The 23927-nt window shown below is 45.8% G+C and overlaps 1 protein-coding gene across 2 annotated transcripts in view; it reads left to right on the forward strand.

Annotated features, from left to right (window-relative positions):
• The window catches only part of Mtmr12 (myotubularin related protein 12), a 67563-nt gene that overhangs the window by 14274 nt on the left and 29362 nt on the right, over positions 1-23927 (forward strand). Inside the window, exons 2-7 of one of the 2 annotated variants that reach the window (XM_029469717.1) lie at positions 11462-11522; positions 12276-12347; positions 13998-14143; positions 15091-15163; positions 17207-17337; positions 19568-19658. In XM_029469717.1, the coding sequence (XP_029325577.1) occupies positions 11462-11522; positions 12276-12347; positions 13998-14143; positions 15091-15163; positions 17207-17337; positions 19568-19658 (574 nt within the window). The remainder of the gene's footprint in view (positions 1-11461; positions 11523-12275; positions 12348-13997; positions 14144-15090; positions 15164-17206; positions 17338-19567; positions 19659-23927) is intronic. The other variant, XM_021184161.2, reaches the window with a different exon arrangement.

The raw sequence follows: 23927 nt of genomic DNA on the forward strand, positions 1-23927 counted from the left end.
AAAGGCGTGCACCCCACCACGCCCGGCGTTTTCTCTGGAGAATATTTGCTTAGAGGACCAATATGTGTCTGGTCTGGTGACCCCTTCCAAAGGCCTAGGAATGAGCGGTGGATGCTTTCCCTTTCTTTAGTAAATGGTGAACTGTTGGAAGAGCAATGTGTCTTCAACCCAATCAGATGCAGTCAGTGGTGGAAAGCTGCCTAGCATGAAGCCCTGGGCTAAGTGGGTGGGGTTCTACATGCTGTAACCCAGGCATTTCCGAGGTAGAAGTATCTTTATCTACACAGTGAGTTCAAGGCCAGTGTGGGCTATGTGAACCCTGTCTCAGACAAAAGAAAAAAAAATTAAAACATTTAAGGGTCAAGAATGCTAGAGCTGGTATCAGGGCTCACCATCTATTTGGCTGTGGGAACCTTGGGGACTTTAGCCTTTTGAAGTTTTATTGGCCTTATCTGTAAAGTGGGGTTGAAAATTCCTTATACTCACAGGTGTGGCCAACCTGAAGCGCAAGGGCTGTGTCCCGGTATAATTGTAAATGTTGCCCAATATATTTCTAGATGACATATTTCAGTGCAATGTCAAGAGGTTGGAGAACTAAGTGAAAATAAATGACACAGGCAAGACATCTAAGAGTGGACACTGTGAGCACCAACAAATTGCATTCAGATGTTTTAGACAACAGACGCTTAGTCTGGAAGTGCTCGTCTCCAATTAGCCTTCTAATGGAGGCTTCCAATGAAGACGCCTTCTAGCGGAAACTCATTTGTGTGAGTGAACAGGAGAGTCCTTAAGCCCGGGTATGTGTCTGTATGGGATTGTTACCTGCAACCAGACAGATTGTCAGTTTCTTACTGCATGTCTGTCTGTCTACCTGTCTGCCTTTAGATGATCTTCTGTTGGCTTATTACCAGAGTGGTTGGTGCCTGTAATGGCCCAAAGCAATGTTGAGTAGCGCTGTGGTGAGCAGCAAAGCCATTATCCTGTCCTGCTTTTTGAGTCAGGAAGCTCAGGGAGTGAATCTGCCAGCAAGACTGTCTCTGAGGGAGGCAGGCTTCTACAAGCACCTCTAAGAATCTAGCTCCCTAGAACAGACCGACGTGTGGATTCATCCAGAACAGAGTCTTACCATGGGTGAGAAAACTTCTGTTTAAAATCTGAACTTGAACAAGCCCGTGTTCTATCAGTGAAGCTTAAACATATTTCAGAAAGTCAGGTAACAATTGATAATATCTGGCACTAGCCACTTTAGTGCACGGTCTGTTAGCTTTCTGTCAATGTACTAAATAACTGAAGTAATTATCTGAATAGAAAAAGATTAAGATTGATTTTGGCTCCTGTTTTGGAGGCTCTTGTTCATGATTGGTTGGCCTTGTTTTATTCTGTGATGAGGTAGCACATCATGGCAGGAGTGTGTGGGGACAGAACTGCTGGCCTCTTTGCAGAAGGGACCAGGGGCCCATCATCTTCATTGAGGGATGCCTCAAAGACTTCCACTGTGTCACGCTTTCTCAAGTTTCCATCACCTTCCAATAGCACCTTTAGCATTGTGTCCAATAGCATTGGGACCTTTAACATAAAGGCTACTTTGGTGGACAGGCTAGAGTCTAACTGTAGACTTGGGAGTTTTTAGTAGAGCTGTTGTTGTACTCTTTCAGTGGCTATGCCTAACACTGAAGAGTATTGGCCAGAAAGGGAATTACTTGTTATTGTATGTGTTGCTGTATATGGTCATTGACAATTGACTATTTGTCAAGGGTAGTTATTGAAGCTAAAAACCCAGAAGATACAGTCTAAGACCTGACTCGGCATCATTTGTTGGTGAGACGGGTGAGATAGGAGATAACTGCAATTAGTTATCTTATCTCATCTGTCTGGGGACTACTGTAATAAAAGCATATACAGAGAGTGGCTTGGGCATCTAGAAGAGGGCCTCTTAGTCTTGTGAGGAAGGCTGGATCAGAGAAAGCTTCACAAAGGAGCTGGACTGTGTGGACAGCGATTGGATCGGGTACTGAATGGGACAAACTGAGGGACCTGTATGTATTGTGTGGTCTCAGTAAGCACAGGACTTGGCGGGGTCACATAAAGTCAGTAAGACTGGGGTAGTCATAGAAGCATGCCACACTACAGGATGATGGCCTACATAAGAAAGTGATAGGGGAAGGTAGATCTGGACATGTCATGAAAGCAGAGTATGGGACCTGAGATAAAGCAGTAGTTAGAGCATGGCTCCCTGGATCCTGGATGGCTTGCTGAGTTAGCCAGATCCCACACACGCTGGATTCATAAGGGGCTTTGAAATGTGGCTTTAAAGGACTGAGGGAGATTCCAGTGTGAGTGTCCATGGGGCTCTTGGGGCGTCTAGATCTGGAGTTGTGACAGCAGATCTTGCACGAAGAGCTGTTTGTGGATCATCATCCAAAAGCCATGGGAGTGGGAGTGCTCGTCCAGAGCGTATAGGGCTGGTGCAGAGGCGTTAAGGGACTTGAGTAAGAGTGTTGGCCAGTCTGCGGACAGCTAACCTCTGCCCGTTTGTCAGACCCTGGGTGGCAGTCTCCTTCATCCCTTTCTAAAGCCCGGTGTTATGGTTGGGTACACACCTGAGATCTCAGGAAGCAGGGCAGGAGGGTCAGAGTTCAGGGTCAGCCTCAGCTCCAGCATCCAAGGGAGGCCAGTCGGGCTCTGTGTGGCCTTGTACCTGGTATTTCTCAGGCGCTCATCTCTTATGCTGTGGCAGAGATGTGTGCCCTGTTGTCTCCGATTGCTGTGCCTGCCTGCAGTGGAGCAGGTCAAGCAGTGTTGCTGGGCAGAGGGCAGCATCCCGGAGAGCAGGTCTGCAGACTGGGGCAGGTTGGTTAAAGGTCAGGGTACAGCTTCAGTATAGCTGAAGCTAAGGGCCCTCTGCGCTTTCTCTGGCTCAGTCTTCCTGTGAACAGTGAGAGCAGGAAGGGAACTATCTTGAAAATTAAATGAAATGTGTAGGTGCACTTTTCTGTGGCTTTTAGTAACTATTGTCTGAAGAGCCAACAGTTTTTTTTGTCTGAATATCATAATGAAAATCAACACTCACCTTTTTCCTCCTCTTTTTTTTCTCTTTTTTCTTTTTGGTGTGTTGTGATGGCTAGTTTCATGTCAACTTGATACAGGATAGAGTCATTTGAGAGATGGGATTCTCAACTGAGAAAATGCCTCCATAAGACTTGTTTGTAGACAAGCCTGTAGTGTATTTCACTAGTGATTAATGTGGGAAGACCCAGTCCACTGTGGGTGGAGCCATCCCTGGGCTGGAGGTCCTGGGTTCTATAAGAAAGCAGGCTGGATAGAGCAAACCAATAAGCAGCATCCTCTATGGCTCCTGCTCCACATTCCTGCCCTGCTTGACATTCTGTCCTGACTTGCCTCAGTGATGAGCAGTGATGTGGAAGCTAAGCCATTAGCATAGACCATTTCCTCCTCAAGTAGTTTTTGGCTGTGGTGTTTTATCACAGCAATAGTAACACTAACTAGGACAGGTTTGTATATATGTTTGCATTTAGCTAAGCACTTGTGTGTGTTCATGAGTGTGTGTGTGTGTGTGTGTGTGTGTGTGTGTGTGTAGGCCTGAAGTTAATGACAGTTGTGCTCAGTTGTTCTTTCATCTCATTTATTAAGATAGGAAGGCTCACCAGTTCAGCCAGCCTTGCTAGCTAATTGCTCTAGGGATCCCGTTTCCACCTTCCTCAGCTGGAATTAAAATTGAGCCACCACACCCACCTGGTATTTTAGGTGGATTCTGGGGCTCACCCTTGCATGGCAAGTGCTGCAATCACCAGGCCATCTCCCCTGCATTGGGTATTCAGGATACTCAGTTTTTCTCCGTTGTCAGATGTCCAGCACAGGGAACTGACTCCTCACTGGAGCCATGTGGTTTTACCACGCCTCAGAAACAGATCTGAGAAGGCGGACAGACAACTCTCATACCTCAGATCTCTGTAGCTATCTCTCCTTTGGGTGACATTTCTCCGGCTCTCATCTTGTCTGGCATAGACATCATGAGAAAGGGTGTGTTTCTTGCTGAGCATGCATGGGGGTCTTGGATGCTGGGGTAGTGGCAGCTGCAAGCTCTAGGAACTGTTGATCTTCACAGTGGGAGCCAGAACAGATGCAACCAACTCCCTTTGATCTGTGAAGGAAAAGTCTCGGAATTCAGCAGGCTAATTTTTCATGCCCTTACCCTGTTTTTAAATTAAAACAAACAGAAGAGAGTGCCCATACACTGAGGTAAACATTGAAATTGGAAGCGAATGAAGTCCAGTCTGACCCTGCCCCTCTGGCTGGACCACTTTCATTTGGGTCTTGCCCCGATTATAATTGAGTCCATTTCACTGAAACTTAGCCCAGCTTTAAAAGGAGAGACACTGTGACCCCAGTGACAACGCTGTTCTGCTATTCTTTTATGCCATAATAGCAAGCTTTGTCCCTTTTTGAATGGAGAGTGGCAGGCGTAGGACAGAGCACTTAGGTCATTTATAACTTAGACATGTGTTGACATTTTGTCTTCTTGAAATGGGCTAGCTTTGAAAAGGTCTGTCTTTGTAACCTGTAGAGCCATTTCTACTCAATTATTAACAATCATACATTTTATTTCCTGCATATTGAACACGATAGTTAATGAGGTCAGTGAAGAATTGCATATTTTCCATGAGGAATTTTATGTCACAATCCATAGCTATAGGCTTTCACCGCTGACTGTGTCAGAGTTGAAGGTTAGTGTGGTCGAAGGTGCAGAGGCAGAAAAATCCTGGGCCTGCCTGGAAACCAAGATGGAGTAAAGAACAAGACCACTAAAGAGGTGGATCATTGGCTGCTGTGGAAGCTGGTTGTGACACCCTGCAATGATGCCAGGTCTGTCTGCGGAGGCTGCCCTGCTGAAGTTCTCATGAACCTGCTTCATGAGTGACAATCTAGATTAGTGCCACACATGGCCTGGCAGTATTTATGGGAGTGGTCTTTCCTTGGCATGCTGTGCCACGGTTAGAACATTTGGTGATGCCAGCCATACCATACCAGTGGCCACATTTAGCTGTTGGTTTTGTTGTTATTGTTGTTTTGTTTGTTTTGTTTTTTTGGTTTTTTAGATTTATTTATTTACGTATGTAAGTACACTGCTGCTCTCTTCAGACACCTCAGAAGAGGGTATCAGATCTCATTACAGATGGTTGTGAGCCACCATGTGGCTGCTGGGAATTGAACTCAGAACCTCTGGAAGAGCAGTCTATGCTCTGAATCTCTCTGAGCCCTCTCTCCAGCCCTAGCTATTGTTTCTTAATCTCCCATTGAGCTTCTTTATCTCTTGTTGATTTCAGAATTTGCTTATTAAGAAACTTTTAAAGTTATTTTTCAATTCTAAATGTTATTTGAGACAGAGTTGTACTTGTAACCCAGGCTGGCCTACAGTTCACTGTGTTGTCAAGACTCCTGCCTAGAGCTTCAGAAGGCTTGGATTTCAGTGAGTGAGTTACCTTGCTTGGCTTTTAAATTCATGTGTGTGTGTGTGTGTGTGTGTGTGTGTGTGTGTGTGTGTGTTTTAAAATACATTATTTTTATTTTATATGTCTGAGTGTTTTGGCTGTTTGTGTATATATTTACCATGTACATGCAGTACCCACAGAGGCTGGAAAGAGAAGTTAGACCTCTTGGATCTGGAGTTACAGACAGCTGTGTGCTGCCATGCTGGACTGAGCCTGGGTCCTTTGCAAGTGCAGCAAGGGCTCCGAACTAGAGAGCCATAGCTCCAGCCCCTTTATTTCAAAGTTTTTGAAACAGGGTCTCACTTGGTACCCAGGCTGCCCTTGATCATGTAATCCTCCTGCCTCTCCCTCCTAAGTACTGGAATTAGTTTACTTTGGCTGAAAATTAAAAATAAAATATAAGAAGTATGAACTCTCTACTTTAAAAAAAAGATTTATTTATTTTTTATTTATATGAGTACACTGTCGCTATCTTTAGACACACACTAGAAGAGTGCATTGGATCTTATTACAGATGGATGTGAACCACCATGGGAACTGAACTCAGGACCTCTAGAAGAGCAGTCAGTGCTCTTAACCACTGAGCCATCTCTCCAGTCTTGGATTCTACTTTTAATTATTAATTAATTCAACAAAATCTTTAAGTATTTACCATGCATAAGACCACTATTTGATTTTGGGGGCAAAAAGGGCTTATTGTCTTCAGGGAGATGGCTAATTATACGAGAGAGACAGAGACAGAGAGACAGGAGGCTGGGGGGACTTGGCAACAGGTTTCCCTGAGGAAATGATTTTGCACTGAGCTATACAAAAACATTTTCAGTGGCAAATAGAGATAGGAAGCCAGTCAAAGCAGGAGGAAATGCCTGTGGAGACAGCTCCGGAAAAGAGTGTGTGAGAGAGATGAATGGGCTGAGAGAAGATCGAGTGTCCAGTATAGTGATGAGAACATGGCAGGAGGCAGACTGGTCACAAAGGTGTGGACCAGCTTGGACAGGGTTTCACAGACTTTCTCTCAAGCCTAAACCAGAGCAGGCTATGTTCTAAAAAGGTCTCCACTTGCCGGTGGAGAGTGGATCAGAAAGAAAGCAAATGCAAGCAGCCTAGTTGAAAGGTATTATGTGGTGTGGGTAGAGATGAGGCTGCTACCTCCAATAGGATGGTCCTGTTAGACAGAAGACAGGAGCATGGACTCTGGGAACCCTTAAGAGGTGATACTGAGAGAATTGGATCCTGTTAGAGTGGCTGTTGAAGCTGGTTGGAGAAGGTGTAAAAGGGCACTCTTGGGATGGCCATGAGGCTGTGTGCAAATGGAAGCATTGCTTTGCCCAGACAGGACATACACAACAGCTTTAATTAGGGCTGGAGCACAGTGAACCATTGTACTCTCCGGAGTTGGGATGGCAACCAAGAGATTATTGCTTTACACATGGATTAAGCCTCAGGGATCACTAGGGACCACTGCATCGTCTGGTATGAATGAAGCCCCAGGTTCCTTCCCCATACAGCCAGTGTCATTTGGTCCATTACTTGTGAAGAGTAGGTGTGATAGTTAATTTGACTCCGTGTAAGTGGATTACGAGATGCCTAGGAGATTAGTAAAGCGCACTTTGGGTGTGGTGGTGAAAAAGTCTAGTCTGTTAGATCATGGGGCCTCTGACCCAGTGAGTGGACTAGTCTCTAGATAGACTTATTATATGATGGCATTTATTATATGAGGAGATAGACTTATTATATGATGGCATTTATTATATGAGGTGGTAGAAGACAGAAGGTGGGACTAGTAGGAAGTAGGTCACTGGTGGGTGTGTCCTCGAGGGCTAGATCTCACTCTGGTTCCTTATACAGTGTTCTCTCTGTTGCTTGTCCATCATGGTGTAAACGCCTCTGCTCTGCCATGCCTTCCCACCCTGGTGGACTGACAGTAAACTGTGCGATTACGTAAAACACATCCTCCATTGAAGGTCTCAAGTATTTGACTAGTATAGCGGGTCTTTTTTTCTTCTTCTTCATATTTTTCATCTTGGAGGCCTTCTCCTTGCCCCCAGCTCTCTTTTCTGATGGGCCCCATGTAGCTGTTCTTGAAGTAACTGAAGCTAGCTGAAGCCTTGTCCTCCTGAACCTTCTGAGTGCTGAGATGACAGGCCTGTACCACACGGCCAGCTTCGGTGGGCACACTCTGTGGGATTTGATCTGATTTCAGGTGAGACTCAGAACTGCCTGACTGATCACCCTGTCTCCCTTTTCCTTACATTTCTCCGTTTGATACAAGAGACATGGTGGCATCCGCAAGAGCACTGAGTAGGTGAGGTTAGGTACCTGAGCATGGATACCTGCTCCGCACACCAGTTGATGCCTTCATCTGTAAAGGAGATACTCTAATGGTTATTTCAAAAGCTTTCTGTGAGGATTAAATGAGCTAATCAATACAACGCCTTCTAAACAAGCCAGGTACTTGTGACTCAAGAGACGGTCATCATCAATCCCCTGTCTCAGGGAAGCTGGTCCTGTGCTCACTTTGAAAGAGGACTGGAGAAAACTTTGCCATTTGCAGATTGAACATCTCCCAGTCCATAGTGTCTACTGGGTCGTGACGCCATGGTCTAAGGAAGAGATTGTGTTTGTTCCTGTATCAGTAAAAGTCACATTTGCACAGCTTGTCATTCGTCTGAAGGGTTGATGGAGGCTACAGCTCATGCCTTGGCGTAAAACAGCCTGACTGGGAGGCGACACACATGTGCAAATGTGTTTCCTCGGGTAGGCTCTCATGTAGCCCAGGTTGATGCCCATTTGTCCTTAGACCTTAAGTTGCTCGTCCTCTTTAAAACTCAGGTTCCTCGTCTGTGACGTGGAGACAGTGAGGAGAAGGGGATACTAATGGGGAATAGGTATCTGGTATGAACGAAGCTTTTAGATGTTGGCAATTTTGTCAGTTAAAGCATGCAGGTAAGTCTATCGACTGATTTGGGAGGACTTTGGTTACCATGTGCAAAGTTGTACACATCTGTTATTACTGCTCAGGTCTTAACAACTTTTGACAGCATTCCAATGGGTGTGGTCTCTGTGTGGTCTAGATGTGGGGTGAATGGGGTGTTGGTGTAGCTAATTTAGTGTCCTGAGATGAGACTTGCATCTATTCGGTGATAAGATTATTTTCAACAGCAACTGCATCTTACTGTGTTCTGACCTTTGCTTTCCTGGCTCCCGCGCTGAGGAAGTGTGGTGAATACTGGCAGCTTCGGTAGGAAGTTGAGGAGGTTAGAAATCTGTTGCCTTTCTGCCATGCTCTTCTACATTGAAATCACCAAATGCTTCCTGAAGTATGTGGTTTCTGGGTGACTTTGTTGCTTTTGGGTTTTCCCAAGATTTTGAAATGAGATTGATTTTCAGTTACCAGCTTAGTGCCAATATCAAAATGTATTTAAAATTATTCCAGGGAAGAAGTTGGGACTTTTCTAGGTTAAGGTACTAAGCACAGCTCTTCATCACACCAGGAAATGCTGTAGATGATCGATAGCATCCTTTGACCATCTTGTTGGCTCTGCTCTGTGTTTCAGAATGGAGACAGTAGGCTTTCCTTCAGGGGTCTTTCTTCAAAGTGTCTTTATCCCTCCTCTTCCCGTCCGTTGTTTCTTTGTTTTAATTGCTGTAGCTTGAGCAATTTGGCCTTGTTTCAAGTCCTTATCGGGACCACTACTGAACCTTTCCTTTCAGCCCAAGCCCCCGCTCCTCTCCATGCACATATCAGACTGACCCCGTGGTGGTTCTCGAGGTGCTGGTGTCAGCTGGCAGGCAGTACAGCTGTCCACTCCATCCCTCAGGCCCCATCTGTGAGAGGGGGACACTTGTCCGTCAGCTACAGCCCACTAGTGCTTCTGATCGAGCCCCGTGCTTGTTTGTTTGTTTGTTTGTTGTTTGTTGGAGATAGTAAATTCTACGTGTTCAGTTTCCTCCTGCTTCCCTTGTCTCATTTCCCATGGGAGAAAGCCCAGATAATATCCCTTAAGGAGGTGCACAAGTGACTTTAAGCCCCGTTTCACCTCGCACAGTATGGGTTGTCAGCTGTTTTACCTCCTCCTCCTGTCCTGTCTGCTTATGCACTTCATTTGCCATCTCTTAGAAGGGTGAGGTGTGCCAGTCTCTTTCTGTGCCCTCTGTCCGACTCCTGCAGTTTGGCGCCTTTCATGCTCACACAGCCCTGAAGCAGTGCCGTTGGGGGTGGCCTTCACAGTGCATTGAAAAGGTGTTTGCTACTCTATACTCTGTTTCCCATGCTGAATTACACTTTGCCTTTGATTCTCTGGTTCCAGCACTTGTCCAGGATTCATTTAAATGATCCCTGTTTTCTATAAATGTACATACACATTTCATCTAACTTGAGTTATAGTATATTCTACTTTAAGAATCTTCCAAGTGCTGGACCAAGGCACCATACTGTGTTGTGAAAACATATTTTGTTTTTATATTTTAAAATCAAGTGTATTTATTTATTTTGTGGTGTGTTCATTTTTGTGTGATGACACTAATAAGAAAGTCAGAGGACAACCTGGTTGGAACAATTTTCTTCTACTGTATGGTCTTGGGACTTGAACTCAGGTCCTGAGGATTGAAAGCTAGTGCTTTTACCACTGAACCATCCAGCCCCACTGTTTTATTTTTTAATACAGAGTCTCATATAGCCCAAGCTGGCCTCATGTTTGTGATATAGACAAGAATGACCTTGAACAAGGTGATCCTCCTGCTCCCACCTGAGTGCAGGGGTTCCTGGCATGCTCTACCACAGCCTGTTTGTATATGTGCACATATAGGCAGGCACATGTGCATGTGTGTGCCTGTGGAGGCCACAAATTGACACTGGGTGTCTTCTTCATTGTCGTCGTCTTCTTCTTCTTCTTCTTCTTCCTCCTCTTCCTCCTCCTCTTCGTCTTCTTCTCTCTCTCTCTCTTTTTAAGATTTATTTATTATAGCCAGGAGTGGTGGCACACGCCTTTNATCCCAGCACTTGGGAGGCAGAGGCAGGTGGATTTCTGAGTTCAAGGCCAGCCTGGTCTACAGAGTGAGTTCCAGGACAGCCAAGGCTACACAGAGAAACCCTGTCTCGAAAAACCAAAAAATAAAAAAAAGATTTGTTTATTATATGTAAGTAAGTACACTGTAGCTGTCTTCAGACACAGCAGAAGAGGGCGTCAGTTCTCGTTACGGATGGCTGTGAGCCACCATGTTGTTGCTGGGAGTTGAACTCAGGACCTTCGGAAGAGCAGTCGGTGCTCTTAACCGCTGAGCCATCTCTCCAGCCCCACTGGGTGTCTTCTTTAGTTGTCTTTCATGTTATTTTTTTGAGACCGCCTTACTGAGCCCAGGCTTACATGTTTGGCTAGACTGGCTAGCCAGTAAGCCTCAAGGATCCTCCCATCTCTCCTCAGCACTGGGGTTGCAGGTGTTTGTGTGTGCTGCAGAAGGGCCGCCACATCCTCATGCCTGTGCCGTAAGCACTTTACCCAAGGAGTCGTCTCTCCACATTCTCTTTTGCTTGTTTGTGTGGTTTGGTTTTTGATGTGGGGATTGAATCTAGGGCTTTATGCGTGTTAAACCACAGCTCCAGTGCCCTGAACATGTATTTTAAAAGTAGCTCATTAAAGGCTAGTTCACTGGATAAATGTATTTGCTACCAAGCCTAAAGACCTGTTTGATCATTGGAACTTACATGGTGGGAAGAGAAATCCAGCCTCCAGCCGTTGTCCTCTGACCTACACACTCCCACTGTGCTTGTGCTTGTGTGTATACACACTCGATAAAGAACTGTAAAATCAGTAGCTTGTTAACTAAAAGTTCCAGAGTGTATGTCATAGTTTGATGTGTATTCTGAAAGCCTGCCTTCATTGTTATTTTGAGCCCTTAAAGAAAGAAAATCTTTTGCTCTGGTATTTATTTGTTTACTTATTTATTTTTAGGAAATCCACACAGATGAAAAGGAAGTAACAGAGAAGGAAGTCACTCTTCACTTGTTGCCAGGTAACAGCCATGTTATCATGTCTCACACATAGCTTGAGGCCAGAGATAGATGACATCATCCCTAGTGTTGCTATATATAAACTCCTTTGTTTCCATACTCTGGCACATAACAGTAATGATGTATCGTAACCAAGATGTCAAGGTCTTTAGTAGCTACACACCTGGCTCTGGGCGTTACAGCATTTGGAAAGAATTTTCCTTGTTTCCCTTTCCTCCAGCCTGATGGAAATAATGGGAAATTCTCACTCCTTTCACAATGCAGTGGGCCTTTTTGAGGGTATCCTACTTGGCATCATGCGTTTTTCCTGGTCTCCAATGCAGAATGTCCCATGCCCTGGGAGGATCCCATGGTCTGCTGCTCTCTTGCTGCTCTGACCATAGTTGCTCGCAGAGATCACAGCTGGCTGGGCCTCCTAGCACGGGGGCGGGGGGCGGGGGCGGGGGGGGCAGGGCGGCTCACCTGTGTGTCTGCTGGTGGATTTCAGCACAGGTACCAGAGATGCTGAGGCCCTGGGGCTTGGCTCTGAAGTCATTCATTATGAAGGAGCCTGGATTGGTTGACTGTTTGTGAGACAGAGGAGAGTGGCTAACGCTCACATTAAATTGTAATTGCTTCTGAGTTCAAGAACAGAGACTTCTGGGTGGTATAGCTCCCTCTTATGTGGAAAGTCTTGCCACTGGTATACTTTGTCCCATTTTTTCCCAGTCCAAAGTCACTTCTTTTTCTAAGTGTTTTGTTTATTTTGAATCTAGGTTTGGAATTGCGCAAGCTGGCTTGGGATTTGTGGCCCTTCTGCCTCTGTCTCCAGAATACTGGGTTTACAGGTGTGCATGCTGTCCTTGTTTTTCTTGTAATGCGTATTTTTCTGTAACAAGGATGCCTGACTTTTATTTTAGACATTTAAATAATGGTTTAAAATTTCAAAGGCCTTTTTCTTTAATGATGGCCTCAACTTTTATTCATCCCGCCTATGTTTATTTTTCCCCCTCCTTGGAATTATAGATTCTGAAATTAACCTCTATTTTTGACTTGATGTTAAGTATATTGTTCTACCTTATAGCAGCCTCTTATAAGACAGGTAACTTCCCAGTCCCTTAGCCTAAAATAAAAGCCTTTCAGACCCAGCTGCGTGTCAGTGTCTGGTCTGGACAAGGTGGTCAGACAGCAAGTGCTGCATGCCGTGTTGCAGAAGGTCTCAGCAGATGTGCTGCGGTAGCTGCTGCACACTGGTTTCCCAGCTCCAGTGTGTGACTGTAAGATGAGGCACAAGGAGCCTTATCCACTTATCTTTCACCTTGACCAGAACTAAGGTACTTTTCCTGGGACTGTCTTAAGCCCCAAACAGGCCCCAACTTGATTGTTTTCTTCAGACACTGTGGTCTCTCTGGAGGCTGGCAGAGCCATCTTGAGGTGTTTCCGTAGTGCTTGAGTTGCAGATAACTGCCTGCTTGAATGGAAAGAGGAAAGAGGGTCTGAGTGGCTGAAAGCTTAGTCTTCATCTTCATTGTGAAAGCTAGATTAAATCAATTTTTAGCCAACAAGTGAATTCAGAAGTGAAGAAAGCCAGAGGGAGATCCCGTGGGAATGATGGTTGTCTGCTGGGTGACAAGAAAATTCCTTTGTTTTTGTTGTAAAGTTTGCTCTCCATTTCCTGCACGCACGTCCTTCTTTCCTATCCTTACCCAAACACCAGCAGAATTTCTCTGCTTCCATGGAGCAGAGGCTGCTCTCAGCCCTAGTGTGTTTTGGCTGTAGAGTCTGTCTTCAGGAGCTGTAGTTTCTCCTGTGGGTGGGTGCCTACAGGTGGAGCACGGGAGGTTCTCAGTGGAAGGTGGCCCATTGAGAGGAAACACTTTGAACTAGGAGAGTCACTCCCCACCCCACCTCACCCCCATGGCTGCCTTTTCCCTCTCATCCTCCAATACCTGAGACACGGGTGTTAAGGCTTCAGCATCTCCTGCCATCCAAGAAAGCTCCCCGGAAGCCCTGAATGGGCACAGTTGGAATCCCAGCAGAGCTGGCCAACCTGTGGTCTTTGCTTCACTCAGAGTGTCATTGCTGTGAGTCACCTGCTCTGTAATGAACACAAGAGAAGGCAGCCGAAAGCTGGGGCAGGGGTGTGAAGAGGGAAGGCTCCCCCAGGCTACACAGTGAGCTCCAAGCCATCTGTGTAATATAGTGAGACCCAGACTCCAAACAAGCCACAAAGAAGAGGCTTGAGGTCAGTATGAGCTGGGTAGATGAGAGGTCAGAAGAATCCCAAGGTGAGGTTGGCCCTGAGCCATTCAGTGACTCTCCCTGCTCAGCGTCACTTTCTCTCCTCAGTTAGCAGTCCCTGCTCCTCTGAGTGAGCTGCTGTCAAGGCTGAGCTGCAGTGTGTGTTTGTCCTGTGTAAACAGCGGGAGAAACTTCGTGCTCACATTCCATGCATTTCCCTGAGGCCTCTGAGGAGAGCTTGCTTTGGTTTTCATCAGGTGAACAGCTGCTTTGTGAAGCCAGCACAGTCCTGAAGTATGTGCAGGAAGATTCGTGTCAGCGTGGCGTCTATGGGAGACTCGTGTGCACTGACTTTAAGATTTCCTTCCTGGGGGACGAGGACTTGGCCTTGGATAATGGCGGGGTATGTGTGAGCTGCGTGGGAGGGAAAGTGCAGGGGAGACTCCATTGGCTTCTCTGCAGCTTCTCCCTCCTCCCAACAAACACAAAAGACCAATGTCTCCTGTAGTGGTGTGCTCTTGCCCTTCAAGGGCTCCTTCCACCAGGAGGACTCCTTAGAAATACCACCTGTACTTCATGACTCCCTTGCTCTTGCCCTTATAAGTTGACACCATCAACTCTTTCCCGATTCCTTCTGCACTCAGCACAGCTTGAGTCACTTGTTGGAATAGCCCCACACACAGTTCCTCACAGTTCCTCTCTGCTAAGCACTTTCACAGATTCGGGAACTGAAGGCTGTAGTGAAACTGACCAAGAGCATAGCCTTTGAGCTGGCTTTGTTTCTGTCTGATCTGAACCTAGTTGCAGGGTCATGGTGAGACTTGTGTCTACTTAGGAGTGAGCTGTAGGAGAGGTACAGCTGTGTCTCCCAGTGAAACCCTGCCAGGGCCCTGCCGGACTGACCCCGAGTATCGGCCCTGGGCCCTTCTGCTTTGTAGGTAGCAGCAATACTACCGAAGCTGGTCTCTTGCACTGCCTTCTGTTGCAGAGCCCAGCTCCTAGTCCTGAGCAGAGGCGGCTTTGCCAAAACCCATGACCCTCCCAGCGCTTTCCACAGCTTCTCAGGGGGCTCTGCTTTACCTGTTTGCATTTGTATGCAGAAATACTGTCAGGGCCTCACTTGACTTGGGGCTGGGTGGGCTTCCTGGATGCAGTCCAAGAAGTGGTGTGTTCTTCCTGGGTTGAAACAGCTGATACCCTGGGATTTCCTTGTATGTTCTGCAGCATCCCTGCCTTTGGGGGATGCAGATGGCTGCTTCAGTTGCTCTCCATGCCCAGTGGAGAACAGTGATGGAAAGGAGTCACCCTTGTTTCTTTTTGATTTTTGTTTTTTTCTTTCTCCCTTTTTAGGAAGCTCAGTTTAAGAATAAGATCATAGGAGTAAATGACGTGCCACTGCACTGTGTGGATCAGATTTATGGAGGTGAGTGTCTCCTTCCCTTGTCTGCCCCAGAATGTAGAGTTTAAATAATGATGCTATGTACAGCCTGTTAAACTGTTACGTCATTACTTTATGTCAAGCAGCCTTGTAAATGGTTAAGTGCAGCTTGATGTAACTGTGCTTGGGTTACTTGGTCAGAAGTGAACACACTGGTCTGGGACCCTCTTCCCACTGTCTTTCTTCAGATGTGTGTATGATTGTGAAGGTCAGAGGACAGCCTGCAGGAGCTGTTTGGTTTTCTCTTCCTTCTGTCCTGTGGGTCCTGGGGATCACGCAGGTCCTTAGGCTTAGTGGCAGGCTCCTTTACCTACTGGGCCATCTTGTTAACTCAACTCCTTTTTTTTTTGGACATAGTTTTTGTTTGTTTGTTTTAATGGAGCCCACTAGCCTCAACCTTATGGTCTTGGGTCTGGCTCTTCCTCCTGAGTGCTGAGTTTTCAGGTGGAAGCCACCTCTCACCTGAAGCCTGTTTTATCTATTGCCACAAAAAACTTCTGGATTAAATGTTGATCAGACGAGGCTCATTATATGCAGGTAATGGTGATATGCGTGGCACACACTCTATGCTTATGTGGCAGTGTCCTTTGAATTTGAATCTAGCCTGGTCTATAGAGTGAATTCCAGGATAGGACCCCACACACATACACACACTGCTGACTTAATAAGACTGTCCTTCCAAGCCTTGCTCTGTTTTCTGTTCTCCATTTTGGGGTTCAGGACATTTTCAGAAATTGTTCAGCCTGGGTTGAAACAGCTGGTACTCACAGGATTTGATATTCACAGAATATGGTATTCTCGACATGAGTCAGTGCTGAGTGAGGACAGGCGTTGGAGAGGGGAGGGAAGTGTCAAGAGGGGCTCTAGTCCTGAGTGTAGGAGGTGACTGGCATGAGAATGCGTTCCAGCACGCTCCTCCGTCCTTTATGATCGCAGCTTTTGCAGTTTTGCAGCTTTCTCCTTTTAAATATTTATTAATTTTTAAATTTTACATACTTAAGTGTTTGCCTATATGTGTATGCACCACATGCATGCCTGGTACCTGTGAAGTGTATGTTGGATCTTCTAGAACTGGAATTACAGATGGCTTGTGAGCCTCCCTCCATGTGGGTCCTGGAAACCAACCCTCTCTCCTGGAAGAGCAACAAGTGTTCTTAACTTATCTTCCCAGACTCAGTTTATTTGTGTGTGTGTGTGTGTGTGTGTGTGTGTGTGTGTGTGTGTGAGAGAGAGAGAGAGAGAGAGACAGACAGACAGACAGACAGACAGACAGAGACAGAGAGACAGACAGAGACAGAGAGAGAGGCAGAGAGAAAACACACTCCAATCCATCCTCTGGAGCTGGAGCTACAGGCAGTTGTGAACTTATTGACATGGATGTTGGGATGAACTCTGATCCTCTGAAAGAGCAGGTAGTGCTCATAGCTGCTGAGCCGTTTTCAGTCCCATCAGAGCTGAGTTTTCTTCATGCTGTTGGAATCTGGCCTTAGGTTTACTCTAGAGAAATAAAAATCCTACCGGAAGCCAGACCCAGCTAGCACTTTGGAGGCAGAGGCAGGTGGATCTCAGAGTTTGAGGCTAGCCTTATCTACAAAGTGAGCTCCAGGATAGCCAGGACTACACAAGGAAACCCTGTCTTGAAAAAAACCAACCAGCTTACTCTCTTACTCTTGTGTCTCTCTCCTGCCTCTTGCCCTCTTGCTCCTCCTCCCTTTCCTTCCCCCTCCCTCCACATGGTCATGGTCAACCTCTACTTCTCTACTCTCTTCCTCTCTCTGTCTTTCTCAGCCTCTACTACCCTCTTAACTCCCCTCCCATGCCCTGGATAAACTCTATTCTATACTTAAAAAAAAAAAAAAGAAAGAAAGAAAAGAACAACCAACGAACCAACCAACAAAAAGCCTGCAAGAAATAAAACAAAACCCCCCAAAAGAATGCAGCTGGGAAGGGTGTGTCCTGAGAAGCTGACAGTCTTCCTGCTCTTTAGCATTGCCATGTAGCACTCATTTCTACTCACATTGATTATAGTGTTTGATGAGAAAAAGAAACCTCTGTTTGGACAACTGAAGAAGTACCCCGAGAAGCTCGTTATCCATTGCAAAGACCTGCGGGTGCTCCACTTCTGTCTGAGGTACACAAAGGAGGAGGAAGTCAAAAGGGTAACTAGCTGCATGTGTTTTTAGGGTTTTCCCATCAGGCCTCCCCCAGGGACTGTAGGCATGGCTTATATTGTCTGAAGGTGGAAGGGAGCTTTTCACTTGGTGTAGCTGAAACCAGCTGGATTCACGTGGGAGGCAGTGGGCAGGCAAGACTGTATTGACTTGTCATGTGCTTTGAGTCTTCCAGTTCCTAGAGCTGGCCACCTAGAAGCCCTGCAGGGTGGGAAGTGATGAGTTAGGTAAGGGTCTGCAGGAGAGTGCTCAGGCTGGTCCTCGTCCTGACAGTCTGTTAAGCAGGAGCACTGCCTTCCAGCTCCTAAGAGTCAGTGTGCTTACCACTACAAGGTATAGGTTCTGTGTGGACCTAGAAACACAGGTCACATGAGCAAAGTCAGGTCTTCAGGTGTCAGGGTTTCTATTCCTGCACAAACATCATGACCAAGAAGCAAGTTGGGGAGGAAAGGGTTTATTCGGCTTATACTTCCATACTGTTGTTCATCACCAAAGGAAGTCAGGACTGGAACTCAAGCAGGTCAGAAAGCAGGAGCTGATGCAGAAGCCATGGAGGGATGTTCTTTACTGGCTTGCTTCTCCTGGCTTGCTCAGCCTGCTTTCTTATAGAACCTAAGCCCAGAGATGGTCACTAATTGAGGAAATGCCTTAGTTGGATCTCATGGAGGCATTTCCTCAACTGAAGATCCTTTCTCTATGATAACTCCAGCTGTGTCAAGTTGACACAAAACTAGCCAGTACACCAGGTCTACCCTTGAAGATTTAGCATCATTTCCTGGTGGTCACAGCAAGTTGCAGTCAGGAAATGGCTGTACCGGTTTACTGCGTCTCATTATAATTTCTTAGGTTTTTCTTGTCAAGACAGTGAAGGTCTTGCCCCTCTAATAGTGCTCATGTTAGGGAAAGCCCAATAAGAAGCCATTTTGCTTATATTGTCTTATCTGCAGTGAATTATGCACGCTCTGGATAATGTCCTATTCTCTTTCAGATAGTGGAGTAGTTCAGTTAGAGTAGGAAATGTGATTGTAGTATCTCTTCTGAGCAGGCAAAGAAAGCTGAAGATGGAGAAAATTCCCCAAGAGACCAAGCATTTCCTTTTGAACAGTTATTTTAGTCATTTATCCAAACATAGTTTTGTTAACACAATAAACAGACAGAAAGCACAGTAGACAGATTTCTTTCCTTTTTCCTTTCAAGACAAGGTGTTGTGTAGCCCGGCTGGCCTTTCTCTGTAGCTGGGGATGTGCAGCCCAGGCTGGCCTTTCTCTGTAGCTGGGGATGTGCAGCCCAGGCTGGCCTTTCTCTGTAGCTGGGATGTGTAGCCCAGGCTGGCCTTTCTCTGTAGCTGGGGATGTGCAGCCCAGGCTGGCCTTTCTCTGTAGCTGAGGATGTGCAGCCCAGGCTGGCCTTTCTCTGTAGCTGAGGATGTGCATCCCAGGCTGGCCTTTCTCTGTAGCTGGGGATGTGTAGCCCAGGCTGGCCTTTCTCTGTAGCTGAGGATGTGCAGCCCAGGCTGGCCTTTCTCTGTAGCTGGGGATGTGCAGCCCAGGCTGGCCTTTCTCTGTAGCTGGGGATGTGTAGCCCAGGCTGACCTTTCTCTGTAGCTGGGGATGTGCAGCCCAGGCTGGCCTTTCTCTGTAGCTGAGGATGTGCAGCCCAGGCTGGCCTTTCTCTGTAGCTGGGGATGTGTAGCCCAGGCTGGCCTTTCTCTGTAGCTGGGGATGACCTTGGAGTTTTGCTCCTCCTCCCTCTGCCTCCTGAGCTGGGACTATAGGCGTGTGCTCCTAGGGCCTTGTGCACGTTGGGCAAGGGTACGACTGACTGAGCTGCAGCCCTAGTCTCCTTCCTTCATTGTCCAGAGAACCCACAGTCAAGTCAGCTAATGTCTTGCTTATTGTCTGATAGCAGTTGTGAGCCTTAGACATGTTGACTACTTGGACCTGACCTAATAGGGCAGTTAAGATTTTTAACTCTTGGTTTTTGGGAATATCGACTGTTTTAACTTTTCCCTAGAAATTAAGAACTCTTAGAAAGCATGACAAAATAATGTTCTGTTCGCTCTGGCACCATTCCAAGAGCTAACTCCAGCTTCAGCAAAGGCTGTGGTGTCCCTAGAGCCCTGCTAGTGTGATAGAGAGCAGAGATAAGTCGGCTCTTACCTTTCTTAGCCTTGATCTGTCAGAAGCGTAACTGTATCCATTGGTCCTTTCTTCTCTAGATCGTCAGTGGCATAATCCATCATACCCAGAGCCCCAAACTGCTGAAAAGACTGTTTCTGTTCTCCTACGCCGCTGCTGTGCACGGTACTGGTAAGTCTCTTCTGAGCTATCATTGTGATAGTCAGGGGCGTTTCTGTTTGGTTTTGGTTTTGTCTCTCCCTGTAGCCCAAACTGACCTCAAACTCAGGAACTTCCTCTCTTAGTCTCCTGAATGCTGGAATTCCTGGCAAGTATCCCCACTCCACAAGGTTCCTTCCTACTCTCACCTGTAATCAGGAAGGGAACCCCCACCATTGTTAGTTTGTACCACTATGATCGAATATTTGTCAGGAAAGAGGAGAAATATTGATTTTGGTTCACCATTTGAGAGCGTCCACTCCATGGTTTCTTGGCCCATGTACTTATAGAAGGGAGGTTGCTCACATCAAAGTGACTGACACAGAATAGAAAAAGAAGGGAGCAGAAAGCAGCCGTAACCTTCAAAGACCTGCTCTCTTCGGATTTCTGTGACTTGCTTCCCCTAGGAATGCCCAATCTCCCAAAGTGTGTGCATCCTTCTTGTCTTAGTTAGTGCTGTGAGGAGACACCATGACCAAAAGCAAGCCAGGAGGAAAGGGGTTTTCCCTCACACTTCCACATTATAGTCCACCATTGAAGGAAATCAGGACAGGAACTCAGAGAGGCCATGGCAGGGTGCTGCTTACTGACGTGATTCTCATGGCTTGCTCAGCCTGCTTTCTTATGGAACCCAGGTCCTCCAGCCCAGGGATGACACCACCCACAAGGGCTGGGCCCTCTCCCATCAATCACTAATTAAGAAAATGCTTTATAGGCTTGCCTAAGCCTAGTCTTATGGAGACATTTCCTCAGTTGAGCTTTCCTCCTTTCTGAGGACTCTAGCTTGTGTCAAACTGACATAAAACTACCTAGCACACTCCCTAAATGACAGCATATCTTGGGGTTCAAGCATCCAGTGCATGCTTCATTTACAGACTTCTTTCTTTCTTTCTTTCTTTCTTTCTTTCTTTCTTTCTTTCTTTCTTTCTTTCTTTCTTCCTGTGATCTGTGATTAACGTACCTTTTAGGTCTGTTAGCTTTCGTGTTGCACTGAATTGTTTTGTGGTTACTTCTTATGAAAAGTAAACTTGGGTGGCTTGGTGGCTAAAGTGCTACCTGTGCAGGCCCAAAGGCTTGAGTGTGAACCCCTGGCGTCCGTGTAAAAGACAGATGCAGTGGTGCTCTTCCAACTGCAGCACTAGGGCAGAAAAAGGTAGATTGTGGGAGCTTTCCGGCCAGCTATGGCATCTTGCTCAGAGCAAGGTCTGGATTTAATAAGGGACCCTGTCTCAAAGATGAGTTCAAGAGCAGTGGAGGAAGACACCTGGTGCCAACGTCTGGCATCCACATGTGCATGCATAGGTCAGTACACACACAGATGAATTTTAATTTTTCTGAATTAAATTAAAAAATGGTAAAATCAATATTATACTGGAAGTTCAAAACTAATCAAAAAAACAAAATTGAGCTGGAGACATGAGATTCTAGAGTATTCTAGAGGATGCTTTATTTAAGATTCTAGAAGAAGTGGGTGTTTACTGATCCTGGCTCCCATGTCAGAGACATCTGGATGGCTTGTTTAACAGCACATACATAGGAAGCTTTTGGACTGCACCAACCACTGATTTAGTAAACATCTGTTGAATGCCTGCTGTGGGCCTGGTCCTGTGGAGGGTAGGAGTGAGCAGGACTAAGTCTCTGCACTCAGGGATGCAGAAACAAAAGGAAGACAAAGACTGATGTGTCCTGCAAGGCCCCCTTTGATGCAGAGGCAGTCATTTGAGGGAGTGAGCCAAGCCCCAGCTAGGAGTGCGCCTGGTAAGAGCTCACATTAGGCTTGAAGATATGCATATATTTCTAAGAGAATGCCACACTGTAGGGTTTATGGATGATTGAGATGGAGGAATAAAGATTTTAGTGTCATTTCTCAAGCACTGTCCACATTTTGTCCCTTTTTCTTTCTTTTCTGTTTTTTGTTTGTTTGTTTGTTTGTGTTTTTGAGACAGGTATCCAGTTCTAGGTGGTCTGGAACTCACCAAGCAGGCTAGGCTAGGTGGCTGCAAGTCTGCCTTCCAGCCTTCCCGATGCTTGAATTACAAGTGCATACCATGCCATCATCATACCTGGCCTTTTTTTTAATTATTATTTTTTTAGTTTTGAGACAGAGTTTCTTTGTATAGACCAGGCTGGCCTTGAATTTATGTAGATCCACTTGCCTTTGCCTCCTGATGTTGGGACTAAAGATGAGCACCTCCATCATACCCAGCTTCTTTTTTTTTTTTAAACATACGCTGTGGGGATCGTACTCAGGCCTTCCTTGCCTGTAAGGAGTCATGTTACTGATTGTATTGATCCCCAGCCTTTGTTTTTTATTTTCCCCTGATCCTTCAGTCACCCAGTGGCCACTCAGGACTGTATGATCCAGTCTCCAAGTATCTGTAGTTAGATTCTGTTGCTATTGATTTCTAGTTTTATTCACTGTGATCTATGAGGTACAAGAAACAATTCCAGTTCTTTTGTATTTGCTAAGACTTGCTCTGAAGCCTAGAGTATACATGACCTATCTGAGAGGAAGTTCCATGGCTGCTGAGGAGAGTACGGTGTATTCTCTCTTTATTAGGTAGAATATTCTATAGATACTTGTTAGATCCATCTGGCCTGTGGTATAGTTTAACTCTGGAGGTTCCTCATTCTGTTTTAGTTTGTGACTGGTCCAGAGATGAGATGCAGCTATTGAAGTAACCCTGTTTTATCAGGACCTGTCAGACCTTTATGCCCCATTAGTATTGCTTTATGAAGTTGGAAACCCTTGCATTTGGCACATGGATGTTTATTATTTTTATGTCTTCTTGGTGAGTTGTTCTCTTGAGTATTATATAGTGGTCGTCTTTCTGTGTTCTTAATTTGGTTGAAGTATACGTCAGATAACAGAATAGTCACCCTGACTGCTCTGGACTTCCATTTGTTGTGAGATTGACTTCCATCCACTAATTTTCAGTCTGTGCCAGTGCATTGTTTCCTGGAGATGGCAGGTGATTGAATCTGTTATTTTTCATTGTTTTAAATTATGTATCTGTGCTTCTTAGTGGGTGTGGCTGGAGGAGCCCAGGGGTGTCTGGTCTCTCTGGAGCTGGAGTTCTAGGCAATAGTCATGAGCATGGGTTATGGGAACCAAAGGTGGGTCCTTTGGGAGAGCAGGACTTGCTTTTAATTGCAAAGCCATTTCTTCAATCCCTAGAGCTGGTTTCTAAATATATCCAGCCTGTCTGCACCTTTAACTTAACGTTATTTTTCGGTGAGTTGAGAGAGTTTTATTAGTGGTTTCTGGCTGGGTGGATTACTGTCTGCTGATAGCATTAGGACTTTGCTAGTTTAGTGTGTTGGATATGATGAATTCCTCGCTACTTCTCCTTTGTTCATGTGTTGTTGTCAGGACATTTATGCTTTTATGTACTATTATGATTTTGATTTTATGCTGGCTGTGGTCATAAATTGCCTTAGTTGGTTCTTATCCTGAAATATCTGTAGTTCTCTGTCAATTCTAAAAGATAGCTTTGCTGATGATAGCAATTTAGGTTAGTAAGGAAATACTTTCAGGACTTGAAGTATATTGTTTTTTGGTTTGGTTTTGGTTTGGTTTTGGTTTTTCGAGACAGGGTTTCTCTGTGTAGCCCTGGCTGTCCTGGAACTCACTNTGTAGACCAGGCTGGCCTCGAACTCAGAAATCCTCCTGCCTCTGCCTCCCAAGTGCTGGGATAAAAGGCGTGTGCCACCACTGCCCAGCCTTGAAGTATATTGTTCCATGCTTTCCTGCATTTTAGGGTTGCTGATGTTATTTTGATTGCTGGCCTTTATAGGTGAATTGACCTTTTCCTCTCAGATCTTGTAATAATGTTCTATTCTGTGTCTGTCTGTCTGCATAACTTGAGACATGGTCTCGTTGTAGCTTGGCCTGTAACTAACTGTATATAACAAGGTAGCCTCAGACTAGTGGGTGGACCGGATTTAGCCTCTCAAAAGTTAAGATTATGGTTATGAGCCATTATATTTAGCTCCTTTGTTGTTGTTGTTTTGTTTTGTTTTGTTTCTGTATCTGTTCTTGTTATTATGTGGATTTTATGTGGGGGTGTGTTGTATGTTCATGCTCATGTAGGTGTGTATGTACATGTATGTTCAGGCCAGGGTATCTTTCACAGTTCCTGTTCACTTTATTCTTCGAGACAGGGTCTTTCACTGAACCTAGAGGGTTATTGATGGAGCCAGCTGGCCAGTGAGCTTCAGGGATCCACTGTGTGTGCTCAC

The sequence above is a fragment of the Mus caroli genome, chromosome 15 (assembly GCF_900094665.2).
Source record: "Mus caroli chromosome 15, CAROLI_EIJ_v1.1, whole genome shotgun sequence".
Lineage (NCBI taxonomy): Eukaryota > Metazoa > Chordata > Mammalia > Rodentia > Muridae > Mus > Mus caroli.